At 40.3% G+C, this 25,422-nt stretch overlaps 4 gene segments (V, D, J or C); all 4 read right to left on the bottom strand.

Moving 5' to 3' along the window:
* Positions 1–1,732: 1,732 nt before the first annotated feature.
* LOC133067053 (T cell receptor alpha variable 14/delta variable 4-like) lies at positions 1,733–2,388 on the bottom strand. The segment is given in 2 exon segments: positions 1,733–2,100; positions 2,277–2,388. Coding segments are annotated over 2 exon segments (417 nt in total).
* Positions 2,389–9,510: 7,122 nt separating this feature from the next.
* LOC133067052 (T cell receptor alpha variable 22-like) lies at positions 9,511–10,168 on the bottom strand. The segment is given in 2 exon segments: positions 9,511–9,908; positions 10,026–10,168. Coding segments are annotated over 2 exon segments (450 nt in total).
* Positions 10,169–13,845: 3,677 nt separating this feature from the next.
* LOC133067051 (T cell receptor alpha variable 9-2-like) lies at positions 13,846–14,496 on the bottom strand. The segment is given in 2 exon segments: positions 13,846–14,180; positions 14,304–14,496. Coding segments are annotated over 2 exon segments (528 nt in total).
* Positions 14,497–18,318: 3,822 nt separating this feature from the next.
* LOC133067049 (T cell receptor alpha variable 14/delta variable 4-like) lies at positions 18,319–23,367 on the bottom strand. The segment is given in 3 exon segments: positions 18,319–18,324; positions 22,215–22,519; positions 23,248–23,367. Coding segments are annotated over 3 exon segments (360 nt in total).
* Between the last annotated feature and the right edge of the window lie 2,055 nt (positions 23,368–25,422).

Below are 25,422 nucleotides of genomic sequence, written 5' to 3'. Positions count from 1 at the left end.
GTCTTACATTTAGGCCTTTAAACCATTTTGAGTCTATTTTTGTGTATGATGTTAGAGAGTGTTCTGATTTCATTCTTTTACATTTAGCTGTCCAGTTTTTCCAGCCTCACTTATTGTAAAGAATGTAAGACATTCCTTTTAAGATTTCTACTCTACACAATTGCTTTCCAAATACAAATATAAGAAGCAGCTACTATACAAGATCACTTAGCAACCACCCATTACCATTCAGCTTTTAAAACACTGACAAAAATGGGATTCAAGTTAGAAGGAAGAAGTTGCAGAGAAGGAATATTTGGGATTGTGTAACAATGATTGAATGAGAGAGCCTAGAAGGGTGCAAAATCAGCCACATGATGGCAAAAATGCTTTTGGAAGAGAGTGCAGTGAAAGGCAAGACCAGAGACAGAACATAATTCATACAGTACTTTGCAAAATGTCCTTCTAAGAGCCACTAATTATTGATCTTTTTGTGGATAAGACTGAAGAGAGGCAGGAAAATCTTACATTATGGAAATTGAGCCATTCAATGATAGAGGTGTTAATAAGAAGCAATGAGTATTAGCACAAAGTAGGCACCTTAGAATGTAAATAAAGGTACTATTAACTCAGCTAACAAAACTAAAATGAATGAATTTATTAAATGGTTAAAAACAACATGATATTCAAAAGAAGGAAAATCACACAGATTTCATGACAAAACAACGCCTGTAACATAACATATAGTCAATTAATATTTAATGATTTGCTAGGAAAATTAAATAAACAGTCTTGTTTAGGCTTCAGAGACAAAGCAGAACAGGCCTCTGACCTTGCTTCTAACCTTCCTGGACAGTGCCCTGACTGTGAGTAACTGCCTGCTGTGAGTGCAAGACTTCCAGCACCATGGATAAAATGGGGAAGGAATCTTGAGATTGTTGAGCTCCTAGAGGGATCCCCCAGCCTGAGCAACATTCCAAGTTTTACATGACTAAACAAACAGCATTAACATGAAACCAGAGCTGCAACTGGGTCACAGATTGGTGATGATATCAGTTTGCAACTGCCCTGCGATTGTAAATGAGAGCCCTGAACTGTAATCTTTGAAGTCTTACCCATGGAAAGGACTCTTTTCATAACTGGGACTCCAGAAGTGCTGTGACCTGGGACTTCCCAGTGCTGGAAACTCTCAAGTCTGGATGTTGGTCAAAACCCAATTTGTTGATGTATCATCTACTCTTTCTATTTTCTTTTAATGTTAGTGTGTTTAATGCTAATATATTGAAAGTAAGCTAGATAATTCTCCAATAAACATCTATATTATTTATTTGTATATAACAAGTGGCGTATTTTGTTAACAAATCCTTTGAACCTGAGACAAAAGTGAAAACTTTTGGTGAAACATGAATAAATTGAAATGAAAATCCAACAATTCACACATATTTTTACTGATTTATAATTCAGACATTTTTGAATTTCCTTAGTCAGTTCTTCTAGCTCATATGAATCACTGCATGGCAAGGATTTTATGTGGCTAATTTCTGTCCTCAGTACATAATTTTACATTTTTAATAAATAAATAATTTAAACCTAAATTTTTAGGGATAAGGATTTTTTTTAATGAATGATAGCTCTGAATATGGCCTCTGAACCTAGAGAACTGTTTTCTTAGAATGAGTATCTTCTCTCTAACCCTATGCTTGTTCAACCGTAGTCACTTCCTGTCTGTGCTGGCAACTCCCTGCTCTGGTCCCTACGGCAGGTGGAGCAGGGCCCTGGGTTTTGGTGCAGGTCCCTCCTCCACACGTCTCACTGTGGGCTCTCTCAGCGCACAGAAATACACTGCAGAGTCCTCCAGCTGTGAAGCTGAGATGACAAGTGTGATAGATTTTCTTGCTTTCTGGAAATTCAATGAGTAGCGACCTTCTGTGGCATTTTGCTGGTTATGAGAATCCTGACGAATAAGGAGAATCATCCCCCCACTGCTGGGCTGCTTGTACCAGGATAAACTGTAACGTGACTCACTGGTGTCATACTTGCAGTCCAGGGTCACAGCTTCCTTCTCCTGCACTAATACTTGTGGTTGTTGTTCTTGAGTTACCTTCTGGGCAATAATGGATCCTAAAGAAAAAAAAAAAAAAAAAAGAATCAGAACTTTAGGAATAAGTGGTGTGGAATAAAGAAATCCCATTTTAGACCCTACTACCACCCCTTCTTCCCAGGGTTCCCATAAGACTGCTTGTTCCTCCAGTCCTTAGGTAACAGAGGAGGTACAGTTCCACCAGGACCATCCTTACCTAAACACAGTGAAGCCACGACCATCTTCAGAAGGCTGGAGAGAAGCATGTTTCAGCTCTCCGCTAGATGGAAAATATCTTCTTCTTCAATGTCAAGGCTTTGCAAGGTGAGCCTGACAGGGTGAGGGAAGGATTGCTGGGTGTGTGCTGCTGCTGCCCCACAACAGGAAACAGGGGTTTCCTGGAGTAGCAAGTTGATGCGGCTCATGTCAACATCTCTATGGACCAGGTGAGTGTCTCACTCACCCCAAACTTCCTTTTGCATTAACCAGCTCTTCAGTTCAGTTCGGTTCAGTTCAGTCACTCAGTTGGGTCCAATTCTTTGTGACCCCATGAACCACAGCACGCCCGGCTTCCCTGTCCATCACCAACTCCCGGAGTCCACCCAAACCCATTTTCAGTTGATACCAATTACATCTGAAAATAAACACAAGTCAAATTTGATATTGAAAGGAAGAGTGATAGTTTGACTAACTACTGTGTTCAGCTATTGCATCTATGATGGGACTTGTTTCAAGATACTGCATGTAATGGATTATGGAAACAACATAAGATGTAGTGATCAGTTTCACCCCAGATAATATACATGTTTCAATGCTGTTCTCTTGAAATATCCCACCCTCGCCTTCTCCCACAGAGTCAGGAAAAACAATAAAGAATAATAGTGGTAATAATTCTTCAGAGATCTGAAAGGTGTCCAAGAAGATCAAAACTACTTACAATAGAAATTCCAGAAGAATGATAAAGAAGCAAAAATCAATGAAATCAATCTCCCCAAATTTATTAAATACCTGAGAATATATTAATAGGTTTAAATGCTCAGTATCTCCCCAAAATGAAACAATAGAGAGTAACATTTTTAACACAGTAAGTTTTTTGAATTTCAAGGTGAAAGGAAAATCTCTCCACTTATCTATGTTTGAAATAAAGAGAAGGTTTACCTAAAAAAAAAAAAAAAAGATGTAGTGATCTTTTATCCTCATACCTACATATGCTTTCTTTCATTTAAGATAGAAATAAATTGCTTTATGAAAAGAAGACAAATCCGTTTGTGTTAATTACTGCAGCTTTCTCAACCTACATATCAATATAGCAATCACTATAATTCTTCACCACCACATCTGCTCAGTTACCTAACTTGGGACCTAATAGTAGGAGAAAAGATAATCCCCCTTTACAGAAAGCTAGAATGAATCTCACAGACATGGAGTCCTGTCACAGTGGTCCCTTTCTCTTCTCTATTTGTTCTGACAGCCCAGGTCTGTTCAGAGAGGTCAAATAGATGCTAGATAATTGGTCATCAGGTTATCAAACCTTTGAATTTATGTTGTTCCCATTAATTCAATTGGAACCCTCTCAGTCAGGTCCAACTCTCTGTGACCCCAGACCTGCCAGGCTCCTCTGTCCATGGCATTCTCCAGGCAAGAATACTGGAGTGGGTAGCCATTCCCTCCTCCAGTGGATCTTTCCAACCCCAGGATTGAACCCAGGTCTCCTGCATTGTAGGCAGGTTCTTGACCATCTGAGCCACCAGGGAAGCCCAAAAGAGCCAGAAAAAGCCTCTATATTCTGTGCACCTAGTTCTAAGGGAATATACCACAAGAGACCTCCATAAGACAGTTGATCATGAAACTACTACTGATTATAATATTTGTGTAAGAATGTAAAAGGAAAGCCATGCCTAAGGTTAAACAACATGGTGTCAACTACAAATTGGCACTTGCCAAGAGTATTTGTCAGCAACTGAACAACAGCAAGGGCATTTGTCTTCCACCTCGACAGAGACTGAACCCTGTACTGCTGTAGCTGCTGACCTTCAAAACCCTCTGAGGGTAATGCAGGGTGGACAGTGAGGCACTCTGTGCTCCCAGGAAACTGGTGAAACAGGTCTTTACATAGTTAGATATTTTCAGGAACTGATTTCATGATCCCAATCCTTGCATCTCTTCATATCTAGAAAAGCACTAAATCCTTTCATGGTGACATCAGCTCCTTGGGACTAGCAGAAAATCTTTCGTAAAGTAAGCACTTGATTGTGTTGAATTCCCCCTTTGCCAAAATCTTATATGTTGACATTCCCCCACTACCTCTTTGGAGCAGTCTCTCAGAGCTATCTGAGCTTCAGTCTCCCTGGCTGCAGTCCTCATTTTGCCCCAAGTAAAACTTAGCTCACAGCTCTCACATTGTGCATCTTTTCAGTCAACAATGACAAACAGCAGAGAGCTGTTACCTACAATGGCCTACCCCTTAAAGCTGAACAGAATTTACCTTCCTATCTAGAAGTAATTACAGCCTCAGCTAAACTGATTGAAGTTTCAGATCCTGCCCTGGCATCTCCATTAAATCTGATGGTACCACACATAGCACAAATTGTTCTCCAAGCTAAAGCACCCACCTTTTTCTACCAATCATTTTACTAATATAAAACATTAATTTCCCCTCAGGTTATTCAACTTTGTTACCCTTCTCAGTGAAAAGTTCTCCTGATAGTACCTTTGCTATTCAAAATGCCTTCGTGTCCAGAGCAGATTTTTTTAACACTCTCATAGCAAATGTGAATTAATGTGTTTTAAAATAATCTTATCTTAAATATTGAAAAAAAACAATACCAGGCTGTCTATGCAATAACTATTCTAAACTCCTTTTTAAATCAATCATTAGCAAAAACAAAATTAACTAAATATCTGAACTTGTGAATCTATCTTGGATACATTAAATTACAAAAAGTATACATACAGTGGTAGTTATAGGTTTTTAACACAGTTCACATATCATGTATGCCTGTTAAAATGAAAGTGAAAGTTGCTCATTGTGTCTGATTCTTTGTAACCACATGGACTATACAGCCCATGGAATTCTCCAGGCCACAATACTGGAGTGGGTAGCCTTTCCCTTCTCCAGGGAATCTTCTCAACCCAGGGATTGATTCTAACTCTCCCACATTGCAGGCAGATTCTTTACCAGCTGAGCCACAAGGGAAGCCCAAGAATACTGGAGTGGGTAGCCTACTCCTTCTCCAGCAGATCTTCCCAACCCAGGAATCAAACCAGAGTCTCCTGCATTGCAGGATTCACCCTTTCTTATTTCTTTAACAAACATCTACTGATAATTAACTATGTGAATGGGGAATGCTCAATTCAACATATAATAGTAAGTGAAAAACATTATAAGCCTATTGTAACAATAATTTATTGAAAAGGTAAGCTGAATATTCACAATATTATGTGATTGCAGAATTATCAATATCATATTTATTGGATATCACACATTTCCCTATAATTGGCATGCAATATATAATCAGAAAAATAATAAATGTTGTTTTCAAAACACTGTATTAAAAAAAAACCCATTCATGATAAGGATTATAAATTGATACCAAGAGGTTATTTATAGAAAAGGAGTCTGAGTAGCAAATGTAAAGGCAATCTTACAATTTTGAAACAAAACAATGCTAACTCCCTTTAAGAAATCAATAAGCAGCAATTATTCATCAAATGTGTCATACTTTCTGGGTCATCTTGAACCTAACCTTCTTATTCTACGCTTGTCTAACACATCAGTTTCCACTTGCAGACAAACAATATGACAGATGCTACTTTGAAGGTTGCACCAGAGAAGGGGGCTGCCCATCACAAGTATGAGTACAGGTAGTGGCTGCCTGGGCAGCGCTGTGTCCTTGCTGCACAGAAGTAGACAGCTGAGTCTCCAGGCTGGATGGTTGCGATGTGCAGGGAGAGACATTTGGAGGTCTTATTCAAGAAGACAGTCAGTCTCTGGTCTTTTTTTTCACCCATATTTGAATGAATAGCTACAAGGAGCTGGGGACCTTTCCCAGGTTCTTGCTTATACCAAGGGAAATACTCTGAAGCTGTGTCTGTATAAGTGCAGGTGATAACAGTGGTGTTTCCCTCCTGGACACTCAGGGTAGAAGGACTCTGCTCCACCTCGTTTCCAAGACTGACACCTATGGAGAAAGTAGAAGTCAGAGAAAGGAGAAGGTTGTCAGATTATTAAGTTCCACAATTTACTTTCCCTTTTCTACAATAACTAGAAGAAACCTGAATAAAGTCAGTCTCGGTGTCTAACGAATATCTACTAATACACTGTTTCTCTTTTTTTTTTTTTAATTTATTTATTTATTTTACTGTTTCCCTTAAACCCTCAACTCACAGTCCAGCTGTAGCCATAAGAATGTGATTAAAGCTCCAATGGGTGTCTTCATTGTTTTTCCCATTTAAGATCAATTGTGGACCTGCAGTCTCCAGCCAGGAGACCTGCTTCTGTTACCAAGTGTCCCCTTCTTTTCTCTAGTGGTTTCTTTCACTGTCTAGCCAGCCAATAAGAAAAAGACTGCTTCTGCCCTATGCCTATCCATTCAGAATCCATTCAAAGGAGCCCTCTACATGTTCTGATCAGCAGAGGTGCACCACCATCTGGTGGTCACATCTCTAACTACTGAATTCTGGTTAAATGTCCTTTTCATGGCTGTGCCTATGAGGGACATGCATAAAAGCAGCAAAGGTCAAACAAATTATGTCTCAGATTGAAGTAATCTAATGCACAGTAAGAATATAGAGATAGAGAATTTGACTGTTTATAAGCTGAAAAGAGGTAGATGCTGTTGCTCTTTATTCAATGATGGGCCTGATATATAATTTTTAAATTATAAAAGCACCATGATTCACTCTTCTAAACAAACAAGCAAACATATATATATATATATATATTTATATGAAACTATCAAGTTCAGCCAATATACCATTTTCATTTGCCTGTTATGGAGGAAAACTCTGTAAAAGAAACTTGTAAGCCAAAGATCAGAGTAACAGAGAGAAGATCATTTGACATTTCAACTGCCTGTTATCTCAGACTGTCTCCTCTAACCTGGTTTTCAGTGGGCCCTTGCTTTCTCAGAGAATTGACAGTAGAAACAGTTGAAATGTATACTAAAATGTAATTACTAAATGGCAGAGATCTAATGTTGCAGTTTGCATTAGACAGCTTTTCTTTGCTCAGCAACAAGGGTCTGGAATAAGGAGATAGGAAAAGAACATTAAGGGGGAGGTGAGGATATCCAGCTTATCCTCTACTTTCTGCTGCTAGCTCATTTGATCTATTTTTTAATTATACAATTTTTCATTCTGCCATCTTGGATCTAGTTTCTGTTTTGTAAAATGAGGTGAACTAAACCCTGTCTAAGGGCTCATCTAGCTCTAAATTCTTTTATACTATTTAGCAGAAAAAATCTTTATTGAGGCCTGCTCATATACAACGTAGAGTGATGAGAGAGAGTGGGGAGAGACCCCTTGCACTCTGGAACCCCAACACCATTTGTGCATTTCATGCAGTCTTCGGGGGCTGCGGTTGCCACTAATTAACCCTAGGTCCTCTTCTGAAGCAGAGTCCGTGGAGTGAATCCCTATCTGTGATTTCATTTCTCCTATAAGATCAAGGAGAATATAAATCCAGAGTAAAATGGCATAAAATGGGGCAGGGCTCACTGAATGTGAGCGTCATCACAGACAGTGAGGTCAAAGGGGCTTTGTGACTGAATCGGTAAGGAGATGTTCTTCTGGTAATTCATTCTGTAAGTCTTATTTCATCTTGTAGGAATAAAAGAAAAAACATCTGCACGACTGGAGGACCCGGAGGAAGTCGCTGAGTTGCCAACAGGTAAAGCAAGAGGCTCTTTCTAAAGCTACCAAATTGCTTTCTGGCTTCTGTCTCTCTGTGCAAGTGTAGGTGGGGATCACCTATGTCATTTTTAGAACGAGTGCAAAATGAAAATTTGGAATCTTCTTTGCAAGAAGCAGGGTAAAGTCTCATTAAGTAATGTTTCTAGTGGCTTCCCTGGTGGCTCAAATGGTAAAGAACTTGCCTGCAATGCGGGAGACCTGAGTTCGATCCCTGGGTCTGATACCTGGGTCGGGAAGATCCCTTGGAGTAGGAAATGGCAACCCACTCCAGTATTCTTGCCCGGAGAATTCCGTGGAACGAGGAGCCTAGCAGGTTATAGTCCATAGGGTCGCATAGAGTAGGACAGGATGGAGCAACTAACACTTTCACTTTGAACGTTTCTAGTGGCACCATTTTTCTAAAATGCTTTAACTCTTCATACAAATTATTTTCATGTATCTGAATCTAATTTTTTGAGACTTTCGATCATTTTAGGTTCACAGAAAAATTAAAGAGAAGATGCAGAGGTTTCCAATATACCTCCCACTCCCACACTTGCATAACCTCTCTTGCTATCAACTTCCACACGAGACTGGTCTATTTCTCACAACTGATGAGCCCATATTAACACATTATAATCACCCAAAGTCTATAGTTTACTAGGATTCACTCTTGGTGTTGTACATTCTATGGGTTTACACAAATGTACAGTGGCACGTATTCATCATCATAGTATCACAGAGAGTAGTTTCACTCCTAAACATCCTTTGTGCTCTGCCCATTCATCCCTGCAATCAGTGGTTTTCACTCTCTTTATAATTTTGCCTTTCCCAGAATGTCACATAGCTGGAATCGTATAGTAGGCGGCCTTTTAGATTGACTTCTTTCACTTAGTATTATGCATTTAAGTTTCCTTTGTATTTTTATGGCTTGACAGCCCATTTCTTTTTAACACTGAATAATATTCCATTGTTTGGAGGTACCACAATTTACTTATCCATCCACTTGCTGAAGGACATCTTGGTTAGTCCCAAATGTCGGTACCTGTGGATAAGCCACTGTAGACCCGTGCCTTTCTCTCAGCCTGTGGCAGCTGCCCTCAGTGTTTGGTGCTCCTTGGCTTTCAGACACAGCACTCCAGTCTCTGCTTTGTCGTCACATAAAATTATTTTTCTTATATTTGTTATTACCAGGACTCAAAACTCTGAATACAAACTTTAAAAATATTACACACATTTAATTCCCTTTTCACTTTGAAGGAACACACATATGCAGTTAACCAAAAAATTGAGTCATCTCTTTCTGTTTGTTGATCACCATATATCTTTTCAAGCATTTTCCATCAGAGAAATTTATATGTAGCTTATATTTAATCTGTCAGGAGCACTAGACTGTTTTAACAGGACATTGAATATTGGCATCTACATCAGTTATGACAATGGATCCATATTAGAGCTTTATATCCACGAGAGATTTCTGGGATAAGAAGGGCAAAAAAAAAAAAAAAGTGAAATGACAGTCCTAAAGGATCTGATCTTGGGAAGAAAAAAGTGCTGAACTATGAATCTGGAATCCCAAAGAGGTAACAAGGTACTTGCATGGTGTAGCCCTGCGGAGGGGCGGGGCTGAGGCAGCTGCAGTTTGGGCACAGGCTGCAGATCACCAGGGAGCACTGTGCCTCCACCGCACAGAGGTAGGTGGCTGCGTCTTCCAGCTGGGAGGCTGCGATGTGTAGGGTACTGTACCCTTCCTTAAAATTCACTGTGGAACTCAGCCTTTCATTCTGCTTCGTCCCTGAAGTTATGAAAAACAGCGTGGTGAGGCTGCCTCCGGGATTCTGCTGGAACCAGTGCACACTGCTCACTGTGGCAGAAAAATTGCACCTCAGAGTAGAGTTGGCTCCTTCCTGGAGCTTCAAGACTGAAGGGCTCTGCTCCACCTTCAATCCTCTCACCCCTGCTTGGAAAGAGAAAAGCAAACACATATGATGTCACTGAGGGGTCACGGATGGGGTTTCCAGACCAGGAAATGTGGACACTCCCCAGCCCCTTCTCTGGGATGACCCCGACTCACAGCAAATCTGGGCCCACAGAAGCCCCAGCAGGGCTCCCCATTGTCTCTTCATGATCCCTTGCCCAGGTACTGAGGTGCCTTCGCCCCTACTCTGAAGGATATAGAGTCCTGGGGCCAGAGAAATGTTGTTCTTACTGTCAGTGTGTTCCACCAGAATCACTGAGTACCATTCACATCTGAGGTGTGTCAGCTCACTTAACAGGAAACTCCACCCACAGTGGCCTAGTGAGACTGCAGTAAGGTCAGCAATTTCTCCAAAATTGAGGTTTGGGGGGACACTGCAGAGAGGTAAAAGCAATATTTCTGATGTATGTAGTCATAAATAATTTTTTTTTTCTTAAAAGTCTATATGTAAGAGAAGATTGTGGGATAGTGTGTGAGGAAAGGTAGATGATATTTCTAGAAGAATTGTGTCATGATGGATTACATAGAACCTTTAGGAATTATAGGGAAGAATGACCCACTTTTCAAATTGCATAGTTTGGCAGAGATTTTGATAATTCAGTTATGTGAAAATTCTCATCAAGGAAAACTATCTGATACATGCATTGTTTATTGCAGAAGTAAATACAATTCTTGAAATCATTTAGAAGCCAAGATATATAGTCAGCCTCTGCACAGAAATGATTCCAATAAGAATTTCATTGTTGAAAATCGGGACATGCGTATAATGTTCATCTGCCTTAATTTCCACCTCTCCCTTCCTACTGTCCAGCTCTTGGGCACCCTGTTGACCCACAGCTGATTCTGATCTGGCCACACTCTTTTGCTCAAATTCAATGTTGTCTTTCTCCTTTCCTTCTATTTTTGTTCCTTATTTTTTCCTCTTTTTATTCTTGTTCTTTCTACTCTCAAGGAAATATATGAAAAGGTAGGAGGTCTGGGGTATTGGAATCATTTCTGGGTCAGTGGGTTTAGGGAATTCAGTCATAAAAATTTTAAAAATGAATACAGGTAACGCAGGTGTTTTCTGTTGAGCTTCCGTGCACTCAGAGCTCAGTAGTACCCCTATGTCGCTACCTCTGCTCAGAGAATCATCCTCACCATGGATATACAGAGGTAAGGGCTACAGCTTTCCAAAACTTATATAGAATGACAAAGCTGAAATCTGAGATGAACTTCACACAAACACTGTTCCCCTCTCCCCACCTTTGCTGTCTCTAATTTGACGGTTCCCCATGCTCTCTAGGCTCCTCTCTTAACTGTTCCATCTTTGGAATCATCAGAAAAGGTCTTCACGTCTTTAAAGCCTACAGTGCCCCCTAGTGGACTGAAACCATCAACAAAGACCCCTTCAGACCAACAACTGCAGCATCACAGAACCCCAGTCCCATTCACTGCATGCTTCCTGATGAAGAAAGTAGCCAGAAAAAAAAAAAAAAAAAAAGTCACTGCCTAGATTGAATGGAGACTAAAAATAAACTCTTACTCTTAAAATGCCATTTCATGGAAATTTATGCCTTAAAAAATTGATAAGTTTCATTTTGTGCTTTCTTTTCATTTCTTTACTTTAGCCATCTGTATGTCTACTTTTCATTTCTTTACTTTAGTTCAAAATAAATCCTTATTTATAGAAGTTGTGCTGTAAATATGGTAATTTATTAGAAAGAACAAAATTTTGCCATTTGCAACAACAGGGATGGACTTGGAGGGCATTATGCTAAGTAAAATATGTCAGAGAAAGACAAATACTGTATGATATCATCTGTGTATAGAATCCAACAAACACAATAAACTAGTGAATATAACAATAAAAGCAGACTCACAGATATAGAGAACAAACTGGTGGTTATTAGTGGGGGCAGGGCCAGTAGAGGGGTGTGGGTGTGGGAGACACAAACAGTTGGGTATATGAGAGGCTTAAGGATGTATTGTTATAACATGGAGAAGATAGCCAATATTTTGTAATAACTGCAAATGGAAAGTAACCTTTAAAAGTGTTACATAGCCATTGTTATGGCTACAGTCCATAGGGTCACAAAGAGTCAGACAGGACTGAAGCGACTGAGCGTACACATACGCAAGTGAAAGAAACCAGTCTGAGAAAGCCACACACCATATGATCCCGACTATATAATGTTCTGGATGAAGCAAAACTATGGAGACAGTAAAAAGATCAGTGTTTGCAAGGGGTTATAGGGAAGAAGGGAAAAATTTTTACAGAACATTTTTAAGAAAAGAAAGTCTAACCAATGAGTAAAAGTCAAAAGTTTAATAGTATACAACCTTGGGTAGCTCAGCTGGTAAAGAATCCTCCTGCAATACAGGAGACCCCCATTTGATTCCTTGGTCGGAAAGTTCCCCTCAAGAAGGGACAGGCTACCCACTCCAGTATTATTGGTCTTCCCTGTGGCTCATACAGTAAAGAATCTACCTGACTGGGGCTCGATTCCTGGGTTGGGAAGGTCCCCTGGAGAAGGAAATGGCAACCCACTCCAGTATTCATGCCTGGAGAATCCCATGGACAGAGGAGCCTGGGGCAGAGGAGCTAAGGACAGAGGAACCCATGGGGTTGCAAAGAGAAGGACACAGCTGAAGTGACAAAGCCCAGCACAGCACAGACAATGTTTGGGGGAATTTTTTGTGTTGTTCTCAGTTCATTAAAGACTAACTTTCACTTTTATGCTGAGTTTGCTGCTGCTGCTGCTAAGTCGCTTCAGTCGTGTCCAACTCTGTGCGACCGCATAGGCTGTGGCCTACCAGGCTCCTCCATTCCTGGGATTCTCCAGGCAGGAATGCTGGAGTGGGTTGCCATTTCCTTCTCCAATGCCTGAAAGTGAAGTCACTCAGGCATGTCCGACTCTTTGCAACCCTATAGACTGCAGCCTACCAGGCTCCTCCATCCATGGGGATCTCCAGGTAAGAGGACTGGAGTGGGTTGCCATTGCCTTCTCTGTATGCTGTTTAGAAAGTCATCATTGCTTGTCATAAAGAATTGTGGAGAGCACGGCTATTCTTTGCTTACAAATGACCTCACTCAGGCCTCCTGTTTTAGTGCTCCCCAAAACCCTCAACACTCACACATGTGCACTTATTGGGGCAACACCATCTTTCCCAATTATTCAAAGATGATTGGTGCCGTGTTTTCTTAACCTTTGCACAGGTGCTCAGCACACATTCTGATGCATCTCACACAAGGTCTAGGCTCCTCCTTCAACTATTCTACGAGACGAGTCTTCGTTCTTCCTTACACTTCTCATCCTCTGAAATCTGCTGACAGCACTATGTGCCGCTAACTCCTTTTCTGTTCTCTCTGTATTTTCAGGCGTATACCCTTTCTAATTTCTTAGACTTCCAGGAGGATAAAGAGATAAATGTGAATAAAATCCTTTCCTCTCCTTCCACTGTTTCATTATGTATGAGATTTTGTTCCTCCTCCTTTCATCCCTTCTTTCTCTATTAAGAATGATAATTTTTGGAGGCTGTGGCTCTCCTATCACCTCTCATGCCCTGCTCTGTCAGGAAGACATTGTGCAGACCACACCTCATCTGGCACACTTTGGTTCTTTGAAAGTATAGTGAGGCATAGTAATACCTACCTGGGTGACTTGGAACAACTTGTGGAAGCATGACTTTGCAACAATAAAAACACCACTTCTTTGCTTATGTGGTTTTACCTTGAAATTACTTTGACCCTGGAAAAGGAACTATTGGTGTCAGAGAGTTTTCAGTTTTACTAGTAAAGAGTTGGGTATGGGGAATATTTTCTTCTTATTCTTATGCTTTAGCCATTTGTACGTTTTTTGTATCAACCAGAGACTAAGAGACAAACAACCACAGGCTCTGTTGGAAGCACAGTGCATCCAGGCCCCGTCGCTGCTCAGAGTTTGCGCTCAGCTCCCGCTGCAGTTTCCGTCACTGTGTCACCCAGAGCGCAGTAGTACACAGCCGAGTCTGACTCCTGGACTGAGGCTTTCTCCAAGTGGAAGGAGGTGGTTTTTGCATTGTATGTGGCTTCAAAACTTTCGTTGGTTCTCTTGTTGTTGACCTTCGTGGCTTTCAAGAGGAGTTCTGGACCTTCTCTAGGATACTGGACATACCAGATAAGAGTGGGGTACGTGGTGTCTGAATAAGTACAGTTCACAGTCAAGGTAGCCCCTTCCAAAAGGGTCACTTGGCCGTCCATCTGGCTCACTGAGTCTCCACGGGTTTGTCCTAGGGGAAAATAAGAGAGTTCTCTGTGATCTTGGGCATAAAACTCTGGGATAAAATCACGCTTAAAGTTTTTGTTGACATAACAGAAGAAAGGATCCAAATTTTTACAGGCGCTTTGCTTACCCAGCAGGAAGAGTATCACAGTCACTAACCCTGGAGAAGAGATAATCTCTAGAGTGTCTCCTGAAGAACGTTCTTGACTCTTAACATTGAAGTCACAGTGAGGTTTAGTTTCAGTGAAGTTTAGACACACAGGAAATGTGTCTGCGTTAGGAAACTGCACCCTCTGGTGGACAGGGACAAAAATGCGATGCATGTATGAAATAAAGTGAAAGTGAAATCGTGTCCAACTCTTTGCGACCCCGTGAACTGTAGCCTGCCAGGCTCCTCTGTCCATGGGATTCTCCAGGCAAGAACACTGGAGTTGGTTGCCATTTCCTTCTCCAGGGGATCTTCCTGACCCAGGGATCGAACACAGGTCTTCCGAATTGTGGACAGACGCTTTACCCTCAGAGCCACCAGGCAGCTTGATGCATGTATACTGGAAAGAAAGTGAAGTCGCTCAGTCGTGTCCAGCTCTTTGCAATCCCATGGACTGTAGCCTGCCAGGCTCCTCCATCCATGGGATTTTCCAGGTAAGAGTACTGGAGTGCGTTGCCATTTCCTTCTCCAGGGGATCTTCCCAACCCAGGGATCGAACTTGGGTCTCCCACACTGCAGACAGACTCTTTACCGACTGAGCCACCAGGGAAGCCCAAGTATCCTGGTCTCCTCCCTAAATTAGAAAAATGTTATCTTTGACTTTATCCATGAAGCACATGTCAGTCTTTAGGTGGAGCTAGGAAATCTGATAAACAGCTGTCAACATTTCTCAACTCTGTTTTGTTTTTAGGATACTACCTGACATGGAAGTTCTTTAACAAAGCATCCCAGGTATTTTTGTATCCGAGAAGTTATCAATTTTCTTAAGCACTTTAATATAGTATTTTATATTCTCATGTATCCATTATGCTGCTGCTGCTGCTAAGTCGCTTCAGTCGTGTCCGACTCTGTGCGACCCTATAGATGGCAGCCCACCAGGCTCTCCTGTCCCTGGGATTCTCCAGGCAAGAACACTGGAGTGTGTTGCCATTTCCTTCTCCAATGCATGAAACTTTCCTTCTCAAAAGCATGAAACATGCATAAAAAGTGAAAGTGAAATCCCTCAGTCATGCCCAACCCCATGGACTGCAGCCCCACTAGGCTCTTCAGTCCATGGGATTTTCCAGGCAAGAGTACTGGAGTAGGTTGCCATTGCCTTCTCCAGTATCCATTGTGGGCCAACCTATAATCCACTGACTGTCAGAAGAGTTTGTGGCTGATTACAGAGGAAGTAATAAGAAGCAAGTCATTACTGAGTGAATCTCTGTTTTTCAGCATTGTGTCCCAATTTATAGAAGAGTGACTGACAACTATTTGTTGTTTAGTCACTGAATCAGTCATGTCTGACTCTTTTGCAACCCTAAGGACTGTAGCCTGCTAGACTCCTTTGTCTGTGGGATTTCCCACTCAAGAATGCTGAATTGAGTTGCCATTTTCTTCCCCAGGGGATGGAATCTAATCTGAGTCTCCTGCACTGGCAGGTAGATTCTTTACCACTGAGTCACCAGGGAAGCCCTGACCGATGTTTATTACATGCTCACTGAATATTTACTATACCAAAAAAAAGTAATGAATAAAGGGTCTTTGATTGTGGAATCACTACTACTTGAAATAAAATATTTTCTCAGTCCTAAAATAATATCATTTGTAAGAAATGTTATCTTTCTAATAAAATTTTTTTCAAGGAAAAAAGTCACAGTGTCTCATCAATAGTCAAATAATCCTGAATTTCAGAATCATTAAAATGTGAAAACAAAAGATATATCATAATTGAAATTATCAAATCCTTGTAGAATTATCTAAGATCAATATCTTATTTTCCTGCTTCTTCCTTGACTCTAAGATAAGAGGGTTGGCCTATGTATATCAGACAAGTACTAATCCCATTGTATATTCTTAGTTGATATCTAGCCTCAAAGATACTTTCTATTCTATCTGCCACATTTTGTTGCCAAACTTTAACAAAATAATTTTCCCCCAGTGTTTGAAACCCTGAAGAAGTGGATTTGTGTCAAAAGCTCAGAGCATGAGTTAGGACACTCTTTCCCAGCTTTTGAAATTGTTAAAGACCTCTCAGCCAAGATTCACATGACAGCTGAAAGTAGAATTAATGAGTGAATGACTTAAAATTACAGATTCTGGGCCCACCAATAACTTCATGAATCACATTATCCAGAGTTGAGACCCATGAACCTGTAATTTTTGAAAGCTCCTCAAGAAGTTGGGTCGCAGGTTGGATGCATGAGACAAGTGCTCAGGGCTGGTGCACTGGGAAGATCTAGAGGGATGGGGTGGGGAGGGAGGCGGGAGGGGGGATCGGGATGGGGAACACATGTAAATCCATGGGTGATTCATGTCAATGTATGGCAAAACCCACTGAAATGTTGTGAAGTAATTAGCCTCCAACTAATAAATAAATAAATAAAAATACAAAAAAAAAAAAAAAAAAAAACTTCTCTTTTTGAGTGAAGGCAACGGCAACCCACTCCAGTACTCTTGCCTGGAGGATCCCATGGACGGAGGAGCCTGGTGAGCTACAGTCCATGGGGTCTCAAAGAGTCGAACACGACTGAAGTAACTTAGTGCAGCAGCAAAAACAAGTACTTCTTTAGCTCTCTCTTTATGACCGTTCATTTTATAAAACAAAACCTCTGAGGAGTATCAAGATGAAGTTCTAAGAGGCATTCACCTTCTGTAAAGCCCTATAACCATAGATCCCTAAGCATACAGATGGAAGCTTAGCCGATTCTGTTTCTTGGAGTTCACTCTTCTCATCTTCACATCAAGGAATTTCATGAGTCCAGAGTCAGCACATGAACCATTTCCTAAATCCAGATTTAAATTTAAAAAACCAGGCTCAGATACTGCTTGGATTCACATATCCTTTCCTTTCTTCTCCACCTTCCAAATCACATAGTGAGAAACTGCCTCAAAAATACGCCAGAAAGAAATTCTGGAAAATCAGTTACAAACTTCTTCTCTGGTAGGTGGGTTTCCCTGGTGGCTCAGATGGTAAAGAATCCGCTGGCAATTCTGGTGTATAGAAAGAATGCAAAATAGGTTGTAATGATGTAGGACTGAAAATAAATGTATAGCACATGGAGACAGATAGTTGTTATCTCTACTTTCAAAAAACATAGTTTAAGGCTAATGAGTACATATAGGAGAAGTATTTTTGCATTTCAGGGTCATAAAAGAAGACTTGTACAACACTGAAGAAAAGTATTTGCTATATTTGGATTTTAATGGCTTTATTAATACATAGTTCTCTTTAAAATAAATTGCACCTCCTTAACTTAATAAGATTGACATATGTATATACTCATGAAACCATCTCCACAATCAAGATAATGAACAATGCATCACCCCAAAAGTTTCCTCTTGTCTCTTTTTAGTCCTTTCAGCCCTCTCTTCACTTCTTACTCCCATTTTCAAACAACATTTCTCTCATAGTTTGCATATTCAGTAATTTCAAATAAATGGTATCATATGTGCCTTTGATAGCTTCTTTCATTCAGCATAATTATATATATTCCATGGTTATTATAATCATATTTTATTCCTTTGTATTGCTGAGTAGTATTCCATCATATAGATGTGATTTATTTATAGATGTGTTTATCTATTCACTTATTGATGGACATTTAGGTTAGTCCTAGTTTGTGGCTATTACAAACAAAGCTGCTATGAACATGTGTGAATAAGATTTTTTATAGTTATACTTTCATTTCTCTTGTGTCAATATCTGGGAGTAGAATGACTGGAGCCTATGTTAGGTATATATTTGACTTTGTTTAACTTTCTTCTTTTTTCTAGTAGCTTTTTTGTTAATTCCTTTGCATTTGATGCTCAGATAATTATGCTGTCTGTGACTAAAGATAGATTCATTTATTCTTTTCCAAAATGTATGATTTTTGTTTCTTTCCCTGCTTTATTACACTGGCTAGGACCCATAGTACAATATTCAATACAAATGGTAAGAGTCAAATTTCTTCCCTTATTCCTGAAATTTGAAGGAAAGCATTCAGTCTTTTGCTATCAAGTGTATTTGATGTAGATTTGTTGTAGAGAACCTTTATTAACTTAATGAATTCCCTTAAGTCTTATAAATTTGCTGGGAGTTCTTAATCAAGAATAGATACTGAGTTTTGTCCAATGGTTTTTCTGTAGCTACAGAGGTTACGGTCATTAATCTTCTATGACTTGTTAATCTCTGTGGATACATTACTGATAAATTGTCACAACAAAATATTAAAGAAGATATCATTCTATTGTCTTACAAATAGTAAAACAAAGCTATCTGGAAACTTAATTTTAGAGTTAATAGTTTTGAACACAGACCTGTCTAATAGCAAAAATCTGTTTCCTTTTTTCCCCTATAGATTATTTTCAGAGAAATTTTGAGAGAGAGAGGGCAGCAAAATTACTACTCAAATCTTTGAAATATTTTAAGACAGTCTTTTAATAGGTTCTTTACTTATTCAAATTGAACTAATTAAATAATTATAGATTTGGCCCTCTAGCCAAAAGAGGAAAGAAGAATACTCATGAACTTGTTTACAAAACAGAAACAGACTCACAGACATAGAGAACAAACTCACGGTTGCCAAAGGGGAAGAATAGGGGGAGAGATAGTTAGGGAGTTTGGGATGGACATGTACACACTGCTCTATTTAAAATGGATAACCAACAAGGACCTAATGTATAGCACAGGAAACTCTGCCTAATGATACGTGGCAGCTTGGATGGGATGGGAGCTTGGGGGAGAATGGATACAAGTACCTGTGTGGCTGAATTCCTTTGCTGTCCCCCTGAAACTATCGCAACATTGTTAATCAGCTATACTCCAATATAATATAAAATTAAAAAAAAAAAAAATCAAGCTGCAATTCAGGGGATAACCGCCAGGTAGTGCCTTGACCACTTCATACAGGGTGACAAACGCTTCTAGGTTTCCATAAACCACTAGAATTCTGAAACCTCATTCATGACTATTGGTCACTCTATTTCTCTTTCCCTTGAAATAGGCATGTGATAAACTAGTCTAGAGCATAGTTTTTCAGACTAACCAGGATAAATGTTTCTCAAAAATTTAAAAACTGTACTGCCATGTGATCCAGCAATACTACTTCTGATTATATTATATTCAAAACACTTGAAAGAATTTGGATATATACCCCAAATACTGAGATATTCATATATCCATGTTTCTACCAAAAGGTGGAACGAACCCAAATGTTCATCAACAGATGAATGAGTAGACAAAAAATAGTGTATGTGTACAATGGAATATTTTTCACCTTTAGAAAGGTATAAAAAAAATCTACAACGTGGATGAAATTTGAGGACATTATAATCAAAGAAATGTCACAAAATGACCAATATTTTGTAATTTGACTTATATGAGTTATCTAAAGTAGTCAAACTCGTAGAAAGAGAAAGGAGAACAGTAGTGGCCATGGGTTGGAAGGACAAGGGAATGAGGAGTTAGTCTTTTTTTTTTTTTTAATTTATGTTTTTGTCTGCACATTGAGGCATGGGGAATATCAGTTCCTTGACCAGGGATCAAACTTGTGTCCCCTGCATTGTAAGCATGGAGTCTTAATCACTGGACTACTAGGGAAGTCCTGAGGAGTTTGTCTTTAATGAGTATATATTTTCAATTTTTCAAGATGCAAAGAGTACTAGAGATGGATGGTGTTTGCTGAACAACAATGCAAGTGTACTTAGTATCACTGTACTGAACACTTAAAATAGTTAAAATAGTAAAAATGAATGTCAAAATGATAAAAATTTAATTTAAAAAAATTAAGGGAGTATTTTAAGAATTCTACTTTACACATCTGCTTCCAAATGCAAATATAAGAGGGAGTCATAATACAAGACCACTTATCAATCATCTATTACCATTCACATTTTAAGGTGCTGAGAAAATGAGGTTAGAGGTAGGAGGATATTGGAGACAAGGAGTATTTTGGACTGTGTTAACACTGATTGAAAAACAGGCCCTACAGGGTTGCAAAATCAGTCACATGATGGTAAAAATGCTTTTTGAAGAGTGGTACAGCAAAGGGCAAGAGCAGAGAAAGAAGACAATTCATACTCTTCTCCTTCACTATGTCATGTCCTTCTAAGAGCAGCTAATTATTAATCACTTTGTGAGTAAGATTGATGGGAGGCAGTTAAACTATATTATAGAAATTGAGCTATTTCATGCTAGAGGTGTTAATAATGCAGAATGAGTATTAGCATAAAGTTTGTGACATATTAAACATTTTGGAAAGTAAATGAGAGTACATTGATTCCATTAATACATCTAAAATAAATTTATTCATTAAATGGTATAAAACTGTGTTCAAACAGATATTCAAAAAGAGGACTACCATAGAGAGATTTCACCACCTTCCTCATTCCAAGTAATGTTGGTAATATAACATAAATACAATAAATATTTATTGAACAAATTGATCTGTGGAAAATTCTTAAAGAGATGGGAATACCAGACCACCTGACCCACCTCTTGAGAAATCTGTTTGCAGGTCAGGAAGCAACAGTTAGAACTGGACATGGAACAACAGACTGGTTCCAAATCGGGAAAGGAGTATGTCAAGGTTATATATTGTCATCCTGCTTATTTAACTTATATGCAGAGTACATCATGAGAAACGCTGGGCTGGATGAAGCACAAGCTGGAATCAAGATTGCTGGGAGAAATATCAATAACCTCAGATACCCGGATGACACCACCCTTATGGAAGAAAGTGAAGAACTAAAGAGCCTCTTGATGAAAGTGAAAGAAGAGAGTGAAAAAGTTGGCTTAAAGCTCAACATTCAGAAAACCAAGATCATGGCATCTGGTTCCATTACTTCATGACAAATAGATGGGGAAACAGTGGAAACATGACAGACTTTATTTTGGGGGGCTTGAAAATGACTACAGATGGTGACTGCAGCCATGAAATTAAAGGACACTTACTCCTTGGAAGAAAAGTTTCTACCAACCTAGACAGCATATTAAAAAGCAGAGACATTACTCTGCCAACAAAGGTCCATCTAGTCAAGGCTATGGTTTTTCCAGCAGTCATGTATGGATATGAGGGTTGGATTATAAAGAAAGCTGAGTGCCGAAGAATTGATGCTTTTGAACAGTGGTGTTGGAGAAGACTCTTGAGGGTCTCTTGGACTGCAAGGAGATCCAACCAGTCCATCCTAAAGGAAATCGGTCCTGAATATTCACTGGAAGGACTGATGTTGAAGCTGAAACTCCAATACTTTGGCCACCTGATGTGAAGAACTGACTCATTGGAAAAGACTCTGATTCTGGGAAAGACAGAAGGTGGGAGAAAAAGGGGACAACAGAAGATGAGATGGTTGGATGGCATCACCAACTCAATGGACATGAGCTTGAATAGATTCCGGGAGTTGATGATAGACAGGGAGGCCTGGTGTGCTGCAGTCCGTGGGGTCGCAAAGAGCTGGACATGGGTGAGCAACTGAACTGAACTGACCTGATCTGAACGACCAATAATTCACACATATTTTAACCGATTTTTAATTCAGACATTTTTGAATTTCCTTAGTCAATTCTTCTAGTTTTATCTAATTACCATACGGTAAAGATTTTGGTGGTTATATTTGTCTTTGATAAGAAATTTAAATCCAAATTTTCAGGGATAAAAATGTTTTCGATGAGTGATAGCTCTAGACATGGTCTATGAACCTAGAGAAATACTTTCTTAGAGTGAGTATTTCCCCTCTAAACCTACACCTGTGCTGCCGCAGTACTAACCACTCCTGTCTGTGAAGGCAATTCCCCACCCTGGTCCCTACCGCAGGTGGGTGTATCATTAGAACTCTGGGTTTTGGTGCAGGTCCCTCCTGCACGCCTCTCACTGTGGGCTCCCTCAGTGCACAGAAATACACTGCAGAGTCCTCCAGTTGTGAAGCTGAGATGGTAAGTTTGATGAATTTGCTTGCCTTCTGGAAATTCAATGAGTAGCGGCCTTTTGTGGCATTTTGCTTGTTATGAGAGTCCTGGCGAATGAGGAAGGTCATCACCCCACTGCTGTGTTGCTTGTACCAGAACAGACTATAAGTTGTATCACTGGTGTTGTATGTGCAATCCAGGGTCACAGTTTCTTTCTCCTGCACTGACATTGGTGGTTGGTGTTGAGTTACTTCCTGGGCAATACTGAATCCTAGAGGGAAAAAACAGATAGAAGTAGACTGCAGCCATGAAATTAAAAAGCACTTGGTCCTTGGAAGGAAAGCTACGAATAACCTAGACAGTGTATTAAAAAACAGAGACATCACTTTGCCAGTAAAGATCTGTATAGTCAAAGCTATGGGTTTTCCAATAGTCATATATGGATGTGAGTTGGACCAGAAAGGAGGCTGAGTGCTCAAGAATTGATGCTTTCATATTGTGGTGCTGGAGCAGACTCTTGAGAGTCCCTTGGACTGCAAGGAGATCAAACTAGTCAATCCTAAAGGAAATCAACCCTGAATATTCACTGAAAGGATTGATGCTGAAGCTGAAGCTCCAATACTTTGGCCACCTGAGGCAAAGAGCAGACATATTGGAAAAGACCCTGATGCTGGGAAAGATTGAAGAGAAAAGAAGGGTGCAGCAGAAGATGGAATGAGTAGATAGTATCACTGACTCAATGGACGAGAATTTGAGCAAACTCCAGGAGATAGAGAGGAACAGGGGAACCTGGTGTTCTGCAGTCCATGGGGTTGCAAAGAGTCAGACACAACTTAGCTACTGAACAAAAACAACAGAGGTTTAGGAATAAATGGTGTAGAATAAAGAAATTCTACTTTACACTCGGCTAGGCTTCCTTCCCAGGGTACCCTTAAGACTGCCTGTTCCCTTGGTCCTTAGGTCACAGAGTAGGCACAATCCCACTGGGACCATCCTTACCGAAACACAGTGAAGCCACGACCACCTTCAGAAGGCTGGAGAGAAGCATGTTTCAGCTCATCCACTAGATGGAAAATATCTTCTTCTTCAGTGTCAAGGCTTTGCAAGGTGAGGTGAGCCTGAGAGGGTGAGGGAAGAACTGCTGGGTATGTGCTGCTGCTGCCCCACAACAGGAAACAGGGGTTAGTTGATGTAACAAGTTGAGTAGCAAGTTGATGTAGTTAGTTGAGTAGCAAGTTGTTGTGGGTTACATCAACTTCTCTATAAACCAGGTGAGAGTCCTACTCACCCCAAACTTCCTTTTGTATTAACCAGCTCTTCGACTGGTAGCAATTACATCTTAAAATAAACACAAATTAAATTTGATACTGCAAGGAAGACCCCCCCCCCCCCACACACACACACAATGCTGTGTTGGGTCATTGCTTCTGTGAAGGAAATGAGTGAGCAGCTCTTATTTAAAACTGTTATCGGTAATGTATTATGGAAATAATATAAGACACACTAACCATGCAATCTCACATCTGTGTTCTGTTCTTCTACCTAAGGTAGAAATAAATCACTTTATGGTAAGAAGACAAAGCACTTTAGCTCTTCTATTCTGCCTCAGTTCAGTTCAGTTCAGTTCTTAGTTGTGTCCAACTCTTTGCGACCCCATGAATCGCAGCACGCCAGGCCTCCCTGTCCATCACAAACACCCGGAGTTTACTCAAACTCATGTCCATCAAGTTGGTGGTACCATCCAGCCATCTCATCCTCTGTCATCCCCTTCTCCTCCTGCCCCCAATCCCTCCCAGCATCAGGGTCTTTTCCAATGAGTCAACTCTTCGCATGAGGTGGCCAAAGTATTGGAGTTTCAGCTTCAACATCAGTCCTTCCAATGAACACCCAGGACTGATCTCCTTTAGGATGGACTGGTTGGATCTCCTTGCAGTCCAAGAGTCTCTCAATAGTCTTCTCCAACACCACAATTCAAAAGCATCAATTCTTCAGCACTCAGTTTTCTTCATAGTCCAACTCTCACATCTGCACATGACCACTGGAAAAACCAAAGCCTTGACTAGACAGACCTTTGCTGGCAAAGTAATGTCTCTGCTTTTTAATATGCCATCTAGGTTGGTCATAACTTTCCTTCCAAGCAGTAAGCATTTCATGGCTGCAATCACCATCTGCAGTGATTTTGGAGCCCCCCAGAATAAAGCCAGCCACTGTTTCCACTGTTTCCCCATCTATTTCCCATGAAGTGATGGGACCAGATGCCATGATCTTAGTTTTCTGAATGTCGAGCTTTAAGCCAACTTTTTCACTCTCCTCTTTCACTAAAAGGCTTTTTAGTGCCTCTTCACTTTCTGCCTATTGTTACCATAATGCTTCTCCTCACTATCAATATTTTCAGTTGCCCACCTTGGGGCCAAAGCAGGAAAATCTAATCACCCTTTGCTAAAGAGCTTAGGCTGAGGTTGCAGAGATTGACTCCTGTCACAGCAATCCCCTTTTATTCTCTACTAATTTTGACAGTGCAGCTCTGTTCATGAAAGCCAGATTAGATACCTTAGGTTTGTCATTAGGTTATCAAGCCTTTGAACTGATATTCATCCCATTAACTCAACTGGGACCATAAACAAGCCGTACCAAACTGTTATATATCCTGTATGCCCAGCTCTAAAGGAAATACATAGCAGGTGATCTCATACACCTCCATAAGACAGCTAACCATAAGATCACCACTGATTCCACCCCCAACCCTACACCTGTGCTACCACAGCCCTAACCACTTCCTGTCTGTAATAAATCTTTGTTTGTGTATGAATATAATAGGAAAGCCATGCCTAGGGATATGACTCAACACCATGGCAAACAACAAAGACCCACTGCCTATCACAGCCTATTTCTTGATACATTAGCCAAAACTTATCTTCCCCTGATAGCTCAGTTGGTAAAGAATCCACCTGCAATGCAGGAGAGCCCAATTAGATTCCTGGGTTGGGAAGATCTGCTATAGAAGGGATAGACTACCCACTCCAGTATTCTTGGGCTTCCCCTGTGGCTCAGCTGGTAAAGAATCTGCCTGCAATGCGGGAGACCTGGGTTCGATCCCTGGGTTGGGAAGATCCCCTGGAGAAGGGAAAGGTTACCCACTCCAGTATTCTGGCTGGAGAAATCCATGGACAGTAT

The sequence above is a fragment of the Dama dama genome, chromosome 12 (assembly GCF_033118175.1).
Source record: "Dama dama isolate Ldn47 chromosome 12, ASM3311817v1, whole genome shotgun sequence".
Taxonomy (NCBI): domain Eukaryota; kingdom Metazoa; phylum Chordata; class Mammalia; order Artiodactyla; family Cervidae; genus Dama; species Dama dama.
Note: the sequence above shows the minus strand (reverse complement) of the source record. Positions and strands in the feature narration are given on the sequence as shown.